This window comes from Procambarus clarkii, chromosome 87, assembly GCF_040958095.1.
Source record: "Procambarus clarkii isolate CNS0578487 chromosome 87, FALCON_Pclarkii_2.0, whole genome shotgun sequence".
Classification (NCBI taxonomy): Eukaryota; Metazoa; Arthropoda; class Malacostraca; order Decapoda; family Cambaridae; genus Procambarus; species Procambarus clarkii.
Window position 1 is genome coordinate 9,885,336 of NC_091236.1, and position 17,015 is coordinate 9,902,350.

Here is a 17,015-nt window from a genome sequence, read left to right on the forward strand (position 1 = left end):
GGGGTGCCTGTCATGGCGGCCGCTTGAATTCCTAATATATATATACTCTGCGCTTGCTTAATACAGCAGCCTTCTTCATTAAATAGTTAATAAACGTGTTTGAAAATCATTTATGGTGTTTACAGCTAAAAAAAAAACATTTTATATACTGTATAATGTTTGGAAACTATGCTGTTTACCTTTTGTTTATTTTATTCGATCCTTACATGGAGCAGCTCGCCGCCAACACCAGCTGTGATTTCCTTCCCTATCACTACCTGCACCACCACCAGCTGTGACTGGCCCTCACCATCACCAGCTGTGACTGGCCTCACCATCACCAGCTGTGACTGGCCTCACCATCACCAGCTGTGACTGGCCTCACCATCACCACCACCAGCTGTGACTGGCCTCACCATCACCACCACCAGCTGTGACTGGCCTCACCATCACCAGCTGTGACTGGCCTCACCATCACCAGCTGTGACTGGCCTCACCATCACCAGCTGTGACTGGCCTCACCATCACCAGCTGTGACTGGCCTCACCATCACCAGCTGTGACTGGCCTCACCATCACCACCACCAGCTGTGACTGGCCTCACCATCACCAGCTGTGACTGGCCTCACCATCACCACCACCAGCTGTGACTGGCCTCACCATCACCACCACCAGCTGTGACTGGCCCCTCACCATCACCATCACCAGCTGTGAGTATATCTTAGTCCTTGCAGCTACATTGACTCACACATTCCACCGTTGTCTCTTCTCTGCAGCATTTATCTACGTCTACCCATCGCCTTGATAGGTAGACGTCACTTCTGCCATATGACGTCTACCTATATTGACGTCACTTCTGCCATGTCATAAGCTTATCCCCCAGAGACGTTTCTTAAACGCCCAGACAACTCGAATATGCTCTAAGATCACCCCCAGGAATTCTTTAAGGCCAGGTTAATTCTTCCCGGTACTCTGGAACTTCTCAGTCATGCACGCCTTGGTTTGTGTTACTGGCCATTGACTTACTGCTCTCCTCATAATTATATTACGTTCCCTTTTTGTTATTGTTCACCTATGAGATTTGAAACATGACTAGGCTTTCTGCTCTTATGATGATGATTAGGCTTTCTGCTCTTATGATGATGACTAGGCTTTCCGCTCTTCTTATGATGAATAGGCTCATCCTTCAACACACCAGGTGACGATATCTCTCAACCTACAGATCTGCGAAAGTCCCTCCATTCTACCCTACACATACGAGGAAGTTCTTCCTCCACCCACATATCCTGGCAGGCTCTCCCCTCCACCAAAAAAAGATAGTGAACTCTTTAATAAATACAGATTAAGCCACCATGATCGGAGAATGATGGACAGGTTTCGTGAGTGGACACGTGTGATTGATGACTTTTTGCCAGAGTTAAATGTTTTCCCAACGTCCTTTATCTGTACTCACAGAAGAACCGCCGGTTGAACTTTATCTTAACCTTATATTTTTTTCCTTCCCCAAGGGTATGCGTTGTTAAGTGAGCAAATTTAGTTTTGCAATAAGTTATCTGAAAAGTTGTCACCGCCTTCATAACCCAAGTTACTCTCACCAGCTTGTCAACAGATAACACACAAGGTCACAATAACTATCCAGATGAGGGATATATATATCTATATACACTACTCTGTGCTGACTCGGTCTGTAGTGCGGCTGCCGGCCAGAGAATGGCTAATTAGGTCATAATTAGGTCATACCTGCCACCCTCCGGCCTGACAAACACCTCCACCTTCACCAACTCAAAACACAACCACCCCTCTATCACCAACACATGCACCACCACGGTCAACCTCCACCAATATACACCACCAAAGATAAAGCAACATCCATTGTTCATGAATCACATGGTGGAGGTCTTATCAGCGGGGTCGTGCGCCGACATTCTCTTGCCTCTCCTCTTAGCCACCGCCGCTCTCCCGCCCCCAACACTCATGCTGGCAGTCCTGGTGGTGCCACTAACACTCCCTCCTCTCGTACTCCCTCCAACACTGGCCTTAGTGCCCGCACTCATGCTGGCAGTCCTCACACCTCTGGAGCTGGCGCCCACACTGCCCGCCCTCATGCTGCCCCCTTCCGGCTGCTCCACCATGAGTCTGGCGCGGGCTGCCGGAGTGTGGCTCAGCTTGGGGTTGGGGATACAGGCGTACACCGGTCTGTACAGCAGCACGGACTCCGGGTTGTTGTCCATCCCGCCGTCGTACACCTGGCCAAGCTGGAACTCTGGTCCGATGTACAGGCCGCCTTCCACGTGGTCGCAGCACACGCCTGGGGACCAAGCACGGGGTTAGATGGAGATCACAGATGTCCTCAACTCTGACTCCGGGATTGATCAATGGTGTTAGTTTCTCCTTGTGTGTAAATAGGCCTACTGCAATGTATAATTAGTGAGATGTATAGTTATTTGAGTGTTGAACTATTTGGATGTATCGTTATTAGTTTGTGAATAATACAAAATGGTGTCAGTAGAAAGCGTGAAAAGCTTAGTTGTGGGACGTGTGTCGACGGTGTGGTTGGTGAAGTGTGTGGATAGTTGAGGTAAGGTGAAGCTGTCTAGTCTTTGGTGGTGTTGGTGTAGTGAGGGATAGTTAGTTGGGACGCGGTTAGTGGCAGTGATTAGTGGTGGTGTGAGGTGTGAGGGGTGGGTTAGTGGCACTGTGAGGTGTGAGGGGTGGGTTAGTGGGGGTTATCTTTAAGGTGTGGCTGAGGAACGTCGCTCTGGCTGATGAAGGGTGATGATGATGTTGATGGAACATCATGGACATTCTCAACACTGACAACATTGATACCATCACTCCATCAACACTGATGTTGATGGAGTGAGGGGTTACTAGTGAGGTTTAATTTCATTCATTTATTTTTTATTTATTTATTTAATTATACTCAAGGAAGTTCATTGGGTTTGTGAGAGTATATAACATTGGTGTATATGTGTTCTGACATGCAGGCAAAGCCACTAACAACGATAGCATTTCGGGCAGAAATCAACAGAAATCAAATCAGATGGAATCAACAACCTATTGTACATCATTGGACGCCATAGAGACAATTCAAAATTCAAAAATTCAAATGTTTATTTAGGTAAAATACATACATACAAGGGGTGATACAAAAATTGATGAATTTATAGATAGAGCTAGTACATACAATGCCTAAAGCCACTATTACGCACAGCGTTTCGGGCAGGCAAAGCGTGAAGCAAAACAATGAAGCACAATAAGCTGGTGGCTTATCGTCCGCCACGTTTCGGTCCAGGACGGATCGAAACGTTGACGATACTTCACTTTCAGATGTTTGGGTTAGATGTAAAGTACTTCATGTACTGCGCAATTAGAAGTGAGTGGAGGGGATGATAGCATACAACGACGCACACCACAGTTGATGGGCATCAACACACAAGTAGCTTGAAATAAGTTGATTGCAGGAATGATGAGGTTTGCCAGCTTGAAGAATAAAGCTTTAGCATTAGGCTGCTGGGACTTACTGTAGGTGATGTGTGGCTGCTGGGACTTAATGTAGGTGATGTGGGGCTGCTGGGACTTACTGTAGGTGATGTGGGGCTGCTGGGACTTAATGTAGGTGATGTGGGGCTGCTGGGACTTACTGTAGGTGATGTGGGGCTGCTGCTGGGACTTACTGTAGGTGATGTGGGGCTGCTGGGACTTACTGTAGGTGATGTGGGGCTGCTGGGACTTACTGTAGGTGATGTGGGGCTGCTGCTGGGACTTACTGTAGGTGATGTGGGGCTGTTGTTGGGACTTACTGTAGGTGATGTGGGGCTGCTGCTGGGACTTACTGTAGGTGATGTGGGGCTGCTGCTGGGACTTACTGTAGGTGATGTGGGGCTGCTGCTGGGACTTACTGTAGGTGATGTGGGGCTGTTGCTGGGACTTACTGTAGGTGATGTGGGGCTGCTGGGACTTACTGTAGGTGATGTGGGGGCTGCTGGGACTTACTGTAGGTGATGTTGGGCTGTTTCTGGGACTTACTGTAGGTGATGTGGGGCTGCTGGGACTTACTGTAGGTGATGTGGGGCTGCTGGGACTTACTGTAGGTGATGTGGGGCTGCTGCTGGGAGTTTGGGATACGGAATGGGACGGTGGCGATGGTTAAAGGGAAGTGCATGTGGAGATCCTCCCCAGATTTGCTCATCAAGATGTTCACCTGAAAGGAGATACGGGTTTGTGGTCAACGAGAGGTGGTTTGTGGTCAACGAGAGGGGGGGGGGTTGTGGTCAACGATATCTACAATATCACTTAAAGAAAATTATATAAAATAATATATTCACATAGAGTCATAAAGTCTATTGGAAACCTCGACAACAATTTATCAAGCATTTACGAAACCTGTACATCTTTCCTCAATCATAGCGGCTTGGTTTTTACTTATTATACAGTTTATGAGTTTGGGAGCGCCCTGAGGCTGTTCTCGACCTCAAAAGCCAAGATTCACGAAGCAGTTACGCAAGCATTTACGAACCTGTACATCTTTTCTCAATCTTTGGCGGCTTTGTTTACAATTATTAAACAGTTAATGAGCTCCGAAGCACCAGGAGGCTGTTTATAACAATAACAACAGTTGATTGGCAAGTTTTCATGCTTGTAAACTGTTTAATAAATGTAAACAAAGCCGTCAAAGATTGAGGAAAGATGTACACGTTCGTAAGTACTTGCGTAACTGCTTCGTGAATCTGGCCCTGTTGTTAGTGGTAGGACCTCATCGAAGCGCTTCGGAACTCATCAACGGTTACATCAATACAAAGCCGCCATGAGTGAGGGAGAGATGCAGAGGTTTCGCAAGCGATTGCGTCAGAGGACTCACCTTGAGAACGTAGTAGATCTGCAGGAGTCTGCACACACCGATGAGTGTCGGGGGCATAACGGGTACCACCAGGCTCTGAGAGGAGTCGAACTTCCATCTGGTACCTGGGGCTACCGGGTCCCCGGTGTACTCCAGTACCGGGTGCTGCACGTCCTTGGTCACCCCCAGTACTCCCCGGTCCAGGAAGTACTCCACATACTGACAAGAGCCACCATATACCGCTGCTTATAGTACACTACTTAACCTCCTACGGCTCTCAATATATTTACCAAGCAAATATTCAACGTCACCATGACGTCATATTAACGTTGTATACATGCCATATTAACGTTGTATATACGTCATATTAACGTTGTATATACGTCATATTAACGTTGTGCATACATCATATCAACATTGTACATACGTTATATTAACGTTGTATATACACGGCATATTAACGTTGTATATACGTCATATCAACGTTGTATATGCGGCATATGGACGTTATATTAACGTTGTGTAGACGTCATATTAACGTTGTATATACGTCATATTAACGTTGTATAAGCGTAGTAACATTGCTGGGGATTATATAATTTCCCTATTCCTTAATAAACGTACGGTAAGCAGGACCTAGTACGAAAAAAGCTAATATTAAGCACCGGAAAATGTAATTTGAAGGGATAATAAAGTAAAAATAACAGACTTACACCACTGAGGACACTGAAAATGTAAATATTATAAAGACTCCTCAAATTACAAGGAAAATAAAGACAAACTTGTGAACAAGAAAAACAGTGTAAACTTTGCTTTACAAGAGGACAAAGAAAAAAATAATGGACAAAATAGATAGATAATTGATAGATAAACGCTGTTGGATAGTTACTGTTAAGTGGTCGCTGACCGATAAGCAATAACAGATAGTCAATGATAGATAAGCAGTGATGGACAGTCATTGATAGACTGTCTGACAGACAGTCACGGATAGATAGATAGCCAGATGGTGACAAACAGGTAGCCAGCATGTCTCACCTGGACGAGCTTAAGCTTGAGTCTGATCTCCTCCTCGCTCTGGTTATCAATGTCCGCCTTAAGCTTGATACTCTCCCCACAGACGTAAGCTGTGCGCTCTAGCTGGGTCCGCAGAGAGACGGGGCCACGCTTGCAGCACAGACAGCACAGTGCTCTCTTGTCATGCCCCACCATAGGCTTCTGTCTCACCCCCGTCCACCGCACACACACGGAGACAGACAGAACAGTCATTTAACAGTTGTTAAGTAACGGGACAGAGAACAGTAATCATGAGAACATAAGAATTAAGACGCAGCCTACAGCGTTTGAAATTCTAGTTCTAAATTCATGTTGAAATTCAAGTTCTAAATTCATATTGAAATTCTAGTTCTAAATTCATATTGAAATTCTAATTCTAAATTCATGTTGAAATTCTAGTTCTAAATTCATGTTGAAATTCTAGTTCTAAATTCATGTTGAAATTCTAGTTCTAAATTCATGTTGAAATTCTAATTCTAAATTCATGTTGAAATTCTAGTTCTAAATTCATGTTGAAATTCTAATTCTAAATTCATGTTGAAATTCTAGTTCTAAATTCATGTTGAAATTCAAGTTCTAAATTCATGTTGAAATTCTAATTCTAAATTCATGTTGAAATTCAAGTTCTAAATTCATGTTGAAATTCTAGTTCTAAATTCATGTTGAAATTCTAGTTCTAAATTCATGTTGAAATTCTAGTTCTAAATTCATGTTGAAATTCTAGTTCTAAATTCATGTTGAAATTCTAGTTCTAAATTCATGTTGAAATCCTCCCTTTTTATCCACCCACAAACCAATCCCGAGATTGACACAGGGTGATTGTGAGAAAAAATAATCAATTCACAATAAAGGAACCAAGAGTATATGTGGGGGAACCCCAAGTTAATTTCAATAATAATGATTAATTTGGGAATAACAGAATGATAATGGAAGGTTGTGAGATATTAAAGATATCATTAGTGGAGGGAGGAAATATTTCAACGTGGGAATGTGGTAATTGAGGAGAGTGAGTGAGGGGAGAGGTGTGATGTGAGGGGAACAGGACAGGTGTGAGGGGAACAAGACAGGTGTGATGTAAGGGGAACAGGACAGGTGTGAGGGGAACAAGACAGGTGTGATGTAAGGGGAACAGGACAGGTGTGAGGGGAGAGGTGTGATGTAAGGGGATGTCGGAAAATCCGACACCATGTAATAATCATACAGATAATAACTGTATTACCAACAAGTTAACCATAGAAAACGTAACTTGTAGTGGAATTACCGTCTATAGAAAACGGGATATCATCACCACATACTATTATAATTCACCAGCTATTCTGCTGGGAATTGTTCTTAAATACATTAGTCTTTGGACTTTACCATCATAAAAACATCTTATATAAATTAACTTAATTATCAATATTAAAGTAGAGTAAATGTGACCCTTCTATCACTTTCTGAAATGTGGACAATGTAAGCCAGGCGTCAGAGTGAGGAGGGGGGCAGCCATTGTTGTGTCACCTCCGAGACGTGTGGAGCGAGTACGGCTCCTATCATTCTGGACAATGTCGGCCAGTAACGTCAATAGAATGGAGTGTTAAACAGCCATTGTTTATTGAGACCAGAGGCTCACACGGGAGCAAATTCGGCTCCTGTTAAATTTACTTGGACGTAGTGTTATGGAACCCAAAGGTGTACCATTGTCAACACGCTGTCTACAAATTCAAGTTAAGTGTCTATCCGAAACCCGTTTATCATTCATTTATGGCCATTAATGTCAGGATATAGGGTTAGCCGGTTAGAACGCGAAATCGCCTCATACTAAAGGTAATTAAGCCAGGTCTTTAATGTTCCATGTACTGTATAGTGTTTTCTCTGATATAGCTTGTCATATATAGGATTCTGGCTTCACAGCTAGCGCACTTTTGACAGGTCAAGACGAGGATGCAAGATTATGTGCACCAGTTACTGGGTGATAGAAGCTACCTCAAAGAGGATAATTTGGTGTCTACACTCTAGTTATACCTGGTGGACTAACCTGCTGTACTATAAGAGAAGGAACCTCATCAATGTATGTAGCTATTACTGTAATTTGATTGGCTGCATATGTGTAATATAAACCCCCCCTAATGTGTAGAGGATCGATTTGTGAGATTATGAGATTATTGCAGAAATACAGTCCACTTATCATTATACAAATTGCTATCGAAGTATACAAATTAACGTAAATATAAATTCATATAAATTAAATAAATATAAATCTCACAGGTCGGTTCCCACAGGGGAACAGGACAGGTGTGTTGTAAGGGGAACAGGACAGGTGTGAGGGGAACAAGACAGGTGTGATGTAAGGGGAATAGAACAGATGTAAGGGGAACAGGACAGGTGTGATGTAAGGGGAACAGAACAGGTGTGAGAGGAACAGGACAGGTGTGATGTAAGGGGAATAGAACAGGTGTGTGATAAACAGGACAATAAAGCATACATGACGTGTTTGACCATTAAAATCACCTGTGATGCTTCTTTAAGCAATTCAACTTCCGAAGAAGCCATAACTACAGAACTGTGAAACCACAAGGTATCAATTAATAATTCTTAATTCTGTGTGTACAACCAAAAACATGTACAATCAACCTACCACAACCAACCACACAGGAATGCATTAGGATTCAATGCATTCCATAAAAATGGAATGCATTAGGGGGTGATGTGGTGGAGGCTGACTCCATACACAGATTCAGGTATAGATATGAGAGCCCAGTAGGCTCAGGAACCCGTACACCTGTTGATTGACGGTTGAGAGGCGGGACCAAAGAGCCAAAGCTCAACCCCCGCAATCACAACTAGGTGAGTACAACCAACCAGCCACAACCAACCAGCCACAACCAGCCACAAACAACCACAAACAACCAGTCACAACCAACCAGCCACAACCAACCAGCCACAACCAGCCAGCCACAACCAACCAGCCACAACCAACCACCAACACTCAACCAGCCACAACCAACCAGCCACAACCAACCAGCCACAACCATCCAGCCACAACCAACCAGCCACAACCATCCAGCCACAACCAACCAACCACAACCAACCAGCCACAACCATCCAGCCACAACCAACCAGCCACAACCAACCAGCCACAACCAACCAGCCACAACCAACCAGCCACAACCATCCAGCCACAACCATCCAGCCACAACCAACCAGCCACAACCAACCAGCCACAACCAACCAGCCACAACCATCCAGCCACAACCAACCAGCCACAACCAACCAGCCACAACCAACCAGCCACAACCATCCACCCACAACCAACCAACCAACCAGCCACAACCAACCACCAACACTCAACCAGCCACAACCAACCAGCCACAACCAACCAGCCACAACCAACCAGCCACAACCATCCACCCACAACCAACCAACCAACCAGCCACAACCAACCAGCCACAACCATCCACCCACAACCAACCAACCAACCAGCCACAACCAACCAGCCACAACCAACCAGCCACAACCAACCAGTCACCAATATTAACAACAGCGTCTCTCAGTCATCCGGAGTTTTCAATTTCAACTTGAAGAGAAAAGATTCCGATATAAGAGGAGCATTTTTCCTCCTCTTTGACAAAGTTCTTTAAAGGGTTTTGTCAGTAATGAAAACAGACTTTGGCGGCAGACTCGCTCCTCAGACTTTTCCAAAGGGGAAGGGGGAGGATATTATGTGTTTCTGGTGTATTAAGTCGTTTTGTTGGGGACAGGAAGCCTGTGTATATATTATATGACACATATTATATGTCTGTGACAGAGCACCAGGCAGCGAGGTGAAGGGTGACAATTGAACAATTCAAACACGTCTAACGACCAATAATCATCGTTAAACAAGTTCAACTCACCTCTGCGTTGCTCAATGTGTCGTCTGGGTATTACAAACAAACCTGTATTCACACACACGTTTTTTTTTTATTTTTTTTTGCAAGTTTTAATTTAGTAACTACAATAACCTTTGTTCCGTAACAATGTATTGCCGTTTAATGAATGTAGCTTTGTTGTTGTTGTTGTTATGACAAAGATTCTGTGCTCCGGACAATGTTTTTGTCCCCCCCCCCCCTTTAGTGGATGATATTTCCTACTGGCATACTTGTCAGTTGTCAGTCATCGTCAGTCATCGGTTCAGCTACTGGGAACAAAAGGTTGCAAGTAGCACCGGCTATGGGGAGCCCGTAGTGGACTTAACCTGGCACAGGAGCGGGGCTGTGTGTGGTATGAAGTCGTGGTCTTCCACTTCATCTTGCATCATTCATTGCTTATATATATATATATATATATATATATATATATATATATATATATATATATATATATATATATATATATATATATATATAAAGGGTAAGCTTTAAACATTACGCCTACATATTTACCTAGGAACACCACATATTTAAGGTTGTACATATCGTGTACTGCAGCGTGTCCACCCCTCTGTCTGTCTCACCCGACGGGTGTCTGTCCACCCCTCTGTCTGTCTCACCCGTCTGTCTGTCTCAACCGTCTAATGTATATCTGATCTGAGATGCGTTCAATTTTCTGATTCGATAAACTAAGTTTCCTAACGTGTTCTGGGATTCTCGGTTCTCTTCCTCACTTTGTAGTAGCTCCTGGGCCCCTGTTTCCAAATGTTCGCATGTGTGGGTACGTTTGTGTGCATGTGGGAGTGCGTGTGTGTGAGCATGAGGACATGTGTGAATGTGTGTGTGTGTGTGTGTGAGAGAGGACGCAGGCTGATCTCATGATTGGCCACAATGTACGACATTCAGATTGCTAGCCTAATTAGGAACGCACAAACCCAAGCAACCCAACAAACCCAAGCTACCGATGCATGCAAAATGAGGTGGATTTTTGTGACGCGGTACTTTCCATAGTACTCTGTAAGGTAGGGGCCATTACGTACAGAATGGGACGTAGTAGTGGTTGAGAAAATTATGTGTTTGCCTGAAACATTCACTTCCTCGTATCCACCATCCATTTTACCTTTATTCATTTCTCCCATTCCCTCTTACCCATCACGTTGTTGTTGTTTTAGATTTAGCTACGCAGAACGAAGTGTCCATGTAGCACGGGCTATGGTGAGCCCGTAAACTTTATCTATCACGTTCCCAAGCCTCCCCCCCTCGGCCTCTCCTGCCAGGCCTTCTCCTCAGCACTTACCAGGTACTGTTCGTCCATACAGTCGATGTGAGGACCTATGATGGTGAAGTACTTCATCCCCTGAGGCGGAGACGCGTAGGGAATGTCCACTGTCACCTGTAGGAAAGATATCCGGTTATATAGTCACGTTTGTAAACAAATCCACCGTGACGCGAGACATTAAATTTTAAATTTGGCCCCGAGGGGCGAGTTTATTTGGCAGCGCCACTCATCTTGTGAGTGGACACACCGCCATAGTGACAGTATTGGGCAGCGCCACTCATCCTGTGAGTGGACACACCGCCATAGTGACAGTATTGGGCAGCGCCACTCATCTTGTGAGTGGACACACCGCCATAGTGACAGTATTGGGCAGCGTCACTCATCTTGTGAGTGGACACACCGCCATAGTGACAGTATTGGGCAGTGCCACTCATCTTGTGAGTGGATACACCGCCATAGTGACAGTATTGGGCAGTGCCACTCATCTTGTGAGTGAACACACCGCCATAGCAGCATGTACAACACTCCCCAATAGGAAGAAAACCCGCTGGGTAGTTCATCCTGTCACTTGTACCCAGACACAGCTGGGACTTGCTTAACTGTCTCAAGTGAACAGCTCCTCAAACAAGAAGATTAACATCTATCAACCCTTAAAAGCTTACGTTATCTTGCGGGAGACATCTCCCGTCCACCTCCACAGATCTCCAGTATCAGCTCTTGATACTGGTAATGGCTCAAAAGGGCCACCGCTTACGGGCTATTCATGCCCGTGCCACCTTTTGGGTGGCTTAATCTTCGTCAATCAATCGGATCCACCGTAAACATTACACAATGGGGAGAAACTGAGGAGATTCTGGAAAGTCCTGTGTAAATACTGGTTTGGTAACAGGGTTGTTGATTTATGGAACAAATTAGCGGGTTGCATAATAGACCAGGGGCCAGATTCACGAAACAGTTACGCAAGCACTTACGATCCTGTACATCTTTTCTCAATTTTTGGCGGCTTTGTTTACAATTATTAAACAGTTATAATGAGCTCCGAAGCACAAGGAGGCTGTTTATAACAATAACAACAGTTGATTGGCAAGTCATGCTTGTAAACTGTTTAATAAATGTAACCAAAGCCGTCAAAGATTGAGGAAAGATGTACACGTTCGTAAGTACTTGCGTAACTGCTTCGTGAATCTGGCCCCCTGGGTTCGCTGGATGTTTTCAAGCGTAGGTTAGACATAAATATCTGAAGCAGTTTGGGTGGATTGGAGCTCCTAGTCCTCATATCCCAGCTACTTGTCCTCATATCCCAGCTCCTTGTCCTCATATCCCAGCTCCTTGTCCTCATATCCCAGCTTCTTGTCCTCATATCCCAGCTCCTTGTCCTCATATCCCAGCACCTTGTCCTCATATCCCAGCACCTTGTCCTCATACCCCAGCTCCTTGTCCTCATACCCCAGCTCCTTGTCCTCATATCCCAGCACCTTGTCCTCATACCCCAGCACCTTGTCCTCATACCCCAGCTCCTTGTCCTCATACTCCAGCTCCTTGTCCTCATACCCCAGCTACTTGTCCTCATATCCCAGCTCCTTGTCCTCATACCCCAGTTCCTTGTCCTCATACCCCAGCTACTTGTCCTCATATCCCAGCTCCTTGTCCTCATACTCCAGCTCCTTGTCCTCATACCCCAGCTCCTTGTCCTCATATCCCAGCTCCTTGTCCTCATATCCCAGCTCCTTGTCCTCATATCCCAGCATCTTGGCCGGCACCTTATACTCCACCACATCACTTCCTAGTGCATTCCACTTGTTAACTTGTACTACACTGAACAAAAACATTTCTAAATGCGTAAGTGTGTGTAAACAAACACAAACAAGTAAACAAATACACCCCCCCTACCTGCCCCCTTCCCCCCCCCCAGGCCTCAAAAACCAGACCATCAATTACAAACTACATAATAAAAGGAGTTTTTAAGGATGTTTAAGATTCGCTACTTGGAACAAAATGTTCCAAGTAGCACGGGCTATGGCGAGCCCGTAACGTTTTAAAGGACTCGTGTAAAATCATGCCGGAGGCGAGGCAGGGGGCTGGGCCCCCCGGCTGAGGTCTTCATGCAAATTCTTCTCCAATTCTCAGCTCCACAAATGGAAAAACCAACTCACATCTCTCCATGTAAATTAAGTTTACGTGATATCTATGTAGCTTATCTTAGTGTGTGTGTTGTTGCCGGAGAGTGCCATGCAGTGAGTGTCAGAGAGTGCCATGCAGTGAGTGCCAGAGAGTGCCATGCAGTGAGTGCCAGAGAGTGCCATGCAGTGAGTGCCAGAGAGTGCCAAAGAGTGCCATGCAGTTAGTGCCAAAGAGTGCCATGCAGTGAGTGCCAGAGTGCCATGCAGTGAGTGCCAGAGGGTCATGCAGTGAGTGCCAGAGAGAGCCATGCAGTGAGTGCCAGAGAGAGCCATGCAGTGAGTGCCAGAGAGTGCCATGCAGTGAGTGCCAGAGAGTGCCATGCAGTCAGTGTCATGCAGTGAGTGCCAGAAAGTGCCATGCAGTGAGTGCCAGAGAGTGCCATGCAGTGAGTGTCATGCAGCGAGTGCCAGAGAGTGCCATGCAGTGAGCGTCATGCAGTGAGTGCCAGAGAGTGCTATGCAGTGAGTGTCATGCAGTGAGTGCCAGAGAGTGCCATGTAGTGAGTGCCACCAGAGAGTGCCATGCAGTGAGTGCCAGAGAGTGCCATGCAGTTAGTGCCAGAGAGTGCCATGCAGTGAGTACCAGAGAGTGCCATGCAGTGAATGCCAGATAGTGCCATGCAGTGAGTGCCAGAGAGTGCCATGCAGTGAGTGCCAGAGAGTGCCATGCAGTGAATGCCAGAGTGCCATGCAGTGAATGCCAGAGAGTGCCATGCAGTGAGTGCCAGAGTGTGTCATGCAGTGAGTGCCGGAGAGTGCCACCAGGGGGGTAGGAGAATGGAGAGGGGTGGAGGGGATATGATATACTAGAGGGTGCAAAGTGTCAGTATAAAGGGTGCCAAGGAGTGTCAGTATAAAGGGTGCCAAGGAGTGTCAGTATAAAGGGTGCCAAGGAGTGTCAGTATAAACAAAGGGTGCCAAGGAGTGTCAGTATAAAGGGTGCCAAGGAGTGTCAGTATAAAGGGTGCCAAGGAGTGTCAGTATAAAGGGTGCCAAGGAGTGTCAGTATAAAGGGTGCCAAGGAGTGTCAGTATAAAGGGTGCCAAGGAGTGTCAGTATAAAGGGTGCCAAGGAGTGTCAGTATAAAGGGTGCCAAGGAGTGTCAGTATAAAGGGTGCCAAGGAGTGTCAGTATAAAGGGTGCCAAGGAGTGTCAGTATAAAGGGTGCCAAGGAGTGTCAATATAAACAAAGGGTGCCAAGGAGTGTCAGTATAAAGGGTGCCAAGGAGTGTCAGTATAAAGGGTGCCAAGGAGTGTCAGTATAAAGGGTGCCAAGGAGTGTCAGTATAAAGGGTGCCAAGGAGTGTCAGTATAAAGGGTGCCAAGGAGTGTCAGTATAAAGGGTGCCAAGGAGTGTCAGTATAAAGGGTGCCAAGGAGTGTCAATATAAAGGGTGCCAAGGAGTGTCAGTATAAAGGGTGCCAAGGAGTGTCAATATAAACAAAGGGTGCCAAGGAGTGTCAGTATAAAGGGTGCCAAGGAGTGTCAGTATAAAGGGTGCCAAGGAGTGTCAGTATAAAGGGTGCCAAGGAGTGTCAGTATAAAGGGTGCCAAGGAGTGTCAGTATAAAGGGTGCCAAGGAGTGTCAGTATAAAGGGTGCCAAGGAGTGTCAATATAAAGGGTGCCAAGGAGTGTCAGTATAAAGGGTGCCAAGGAGTGTCAATATAAACAAAGGGTGCCAAGGAGTGTCAGTATAAAGGGTGCCAAGGAGTGTCAGTATAAAGGGTGCCAAGGAGTGTCAGTATAAAGGGTGCCAAGGAGTGTCAGTATAAAGGGTGCCAAGGAGTGTCAGTATAAAGGGTGCCAAGGAGTGTCAGTATAAAGGGTGCCAAGGAGTGTCAGTATAAAGGGTGCCAAGGAGTGTCAATATAAAGGGTGCCAAGGAGTGTCAGTATAAAGGGTGCCAAGGAGTGTCAATATAAACAAAGGGTGCCAAGGAGTGTCAGTATAAAGGGTGCCAAGGAGTGTCAGTATAAAGGGTGCCAAGGAGTGTCAGTATAAAGGGTGCCAAGGAGTGTCAGTATAAAGGGTGCCAAGGAGTGTCAGTATAAAGGGTGCCAAGGAGTGTCAGTATAAAGGGTGCCAAGGAGTGTCAGTATAAAGGGTGCCAAGGAGTGTCAGTATAAAGGGTGCCAAGGAGTGTCAGTATAAAGGGTGCCAAGGAGTGTCAATATAAAGGGTGCCAAGGAGTGTCAGTATAAAGGGTGCCAAGGAGTGTCAATATAAACAAAGGGTGCCAAGGAGTGTCAGTATAAAGGGTGCCAAGGAGTGTCAGTATAAAGGGTGCCAAGGAGTGTCAGTATAAAGGGTGCCAAGGAGTGTCAGTATAAAGGGTGCCAAGGAGTGTCAGTATAAAGGGTGCCAAGGAGTGTCAGTATAAACAAAGGGTGCCAAGGAGTGTCAGTATAAAGGGTGCCAAGGAGTGTCAGTATAAAGGGTGCCAAGGAGTGTCAGTATAAAGGGTGCCAAGGAGTGTCAGTATAAACAAAGGGTGCCAAGGAGTGTCAGTATAAAGGGTGCCAAGGAGTGTCAGTATAAAGGGTGCCAAGGAGTGTCAGTATAAACAAAGGGTGCCAAGGAGTGTCAGTATAAAGGATGCCAAGGAGTGTCAGTATAAAGGGTGCCAAGGAGTGTCAGTATAAAGGGTGCCAAGGAGTGTCAGTATAAAGGGTGCCAAGGAGTGTCAGTATAAAGGGTGCCAAGGAGTGTCAGTATAAAGGGTGCCAAGGAGTGTCAGTATAAAGGGTGCCAAGGAGTGTCAGTATAAAGGGTGCCAAGGAGTGTCAATATAAACAAAGGGTGCCAAGGAGTGTCAGTATAAAGGGTGCCAAGGAGTGTCAGTATAAAGGGTGCCAAGGAGTGTCAGTATAAAGGGTGCCAAGGAGTGTCAGTATAAAGGGTGCCAAGGAGTGTCAATATAAACAAAGGGTGCCAAGGAGTGTCAGTATAAAGGGTGCCAAGGAGTGTCAGTATAAAGGGTGCCAAGGAGTGTCAATATAAACAAAGGGTGCCAAGGAGTGTCAGTATAAAGGGTGCCAAGGAGTGTCAATATAAACAAAGGGTGCCAAGGAGTGTCAGTATAAAGGGTGCCAAGGAGTGTCAATATAAACAAAGGGTGCCAAGGAGTGTCAGTATAAAGGGTGCCAAGGAGTGTCAATATAAACAAAGGGTGCCAAAGGGTATAAGTATACACCTAACACTACAAGTGGGTGCCATTGTATAATAGAGGGGGTACCATTTTACAATAGAGGATAATTATAAAATAGTGGGCATCAGTACCATTGTGTAGCAGAGGGTACCAAGGGGGTATGTACATATAATGGGAGAGGCAGAGTACCAGTGGATACCACAATTCGTTCTCTCGATTAACAACTCCGTACAAAAAATGCAACTCTTTTTGCTTAACTCGTGCTAACCCCAGCAACCCACCTAACTTATAGATGCACAGAACATATACTTCAGATACCGATTGTAAGCCCAATCACCATTTGGTCACCACTTGGTCCGGGAGACATCTCCCGTCACGCAGGGTGCAGTTGCGCCTCCACAGATCTCCAGTATCATCTTTTGATACTGGTAATGGCTCGAAAGGGCCACCACTTACGGGCTATTCATGCCCGTGCCACCTCTTGGGTGGCTTAATCTTCATCAATCAATCAATCTAAGCCCAATGATCAAGGCACTCTTGGAAAGAGACAGAGGTCGTCTCTATGTGACAAATGAAGAGGTTCTCCACTACCTAATACATATGTTTATCCCCAATTTCTCCAATTTTCTTTAGAAAATCACAGAAA

General features: G+C 45.6%; 1 protein-coding gene across 1 annotated transcript; it reads right to left on the reverse strand.

The window, feature by feature from the left end:
* Window positions 1–694: 694 nt before the first annotated feature.
* On the reverse strand, window positions 695–11,321 carry LOC123746972 (uncharacterized). The gene is made up of 5 exons (XM_069317405.1): window positions 11,059–11,321; window positions 5,854–6,033; window positions 4,840–5,037; window positions 4,068–4,182; window positions 695–2,286 (listed from the first exon to the last, which is right to left on the reverse strand). The coding sequence occupies exons 1-5, from the start codon at window positions 11,113–11,115 to the stop codon at window positions 1,862–1,864; spliced, it is 975 nt and encodes a 324-aa protein (XP_069173506.1). The 5' UTR covers window positions 11,116–11,321; the 3' UTR covers window positions 695–1,861.
* Between the last annotated feature and the right edge of the window lie 5,694 nt (window positions 11,322–17,015).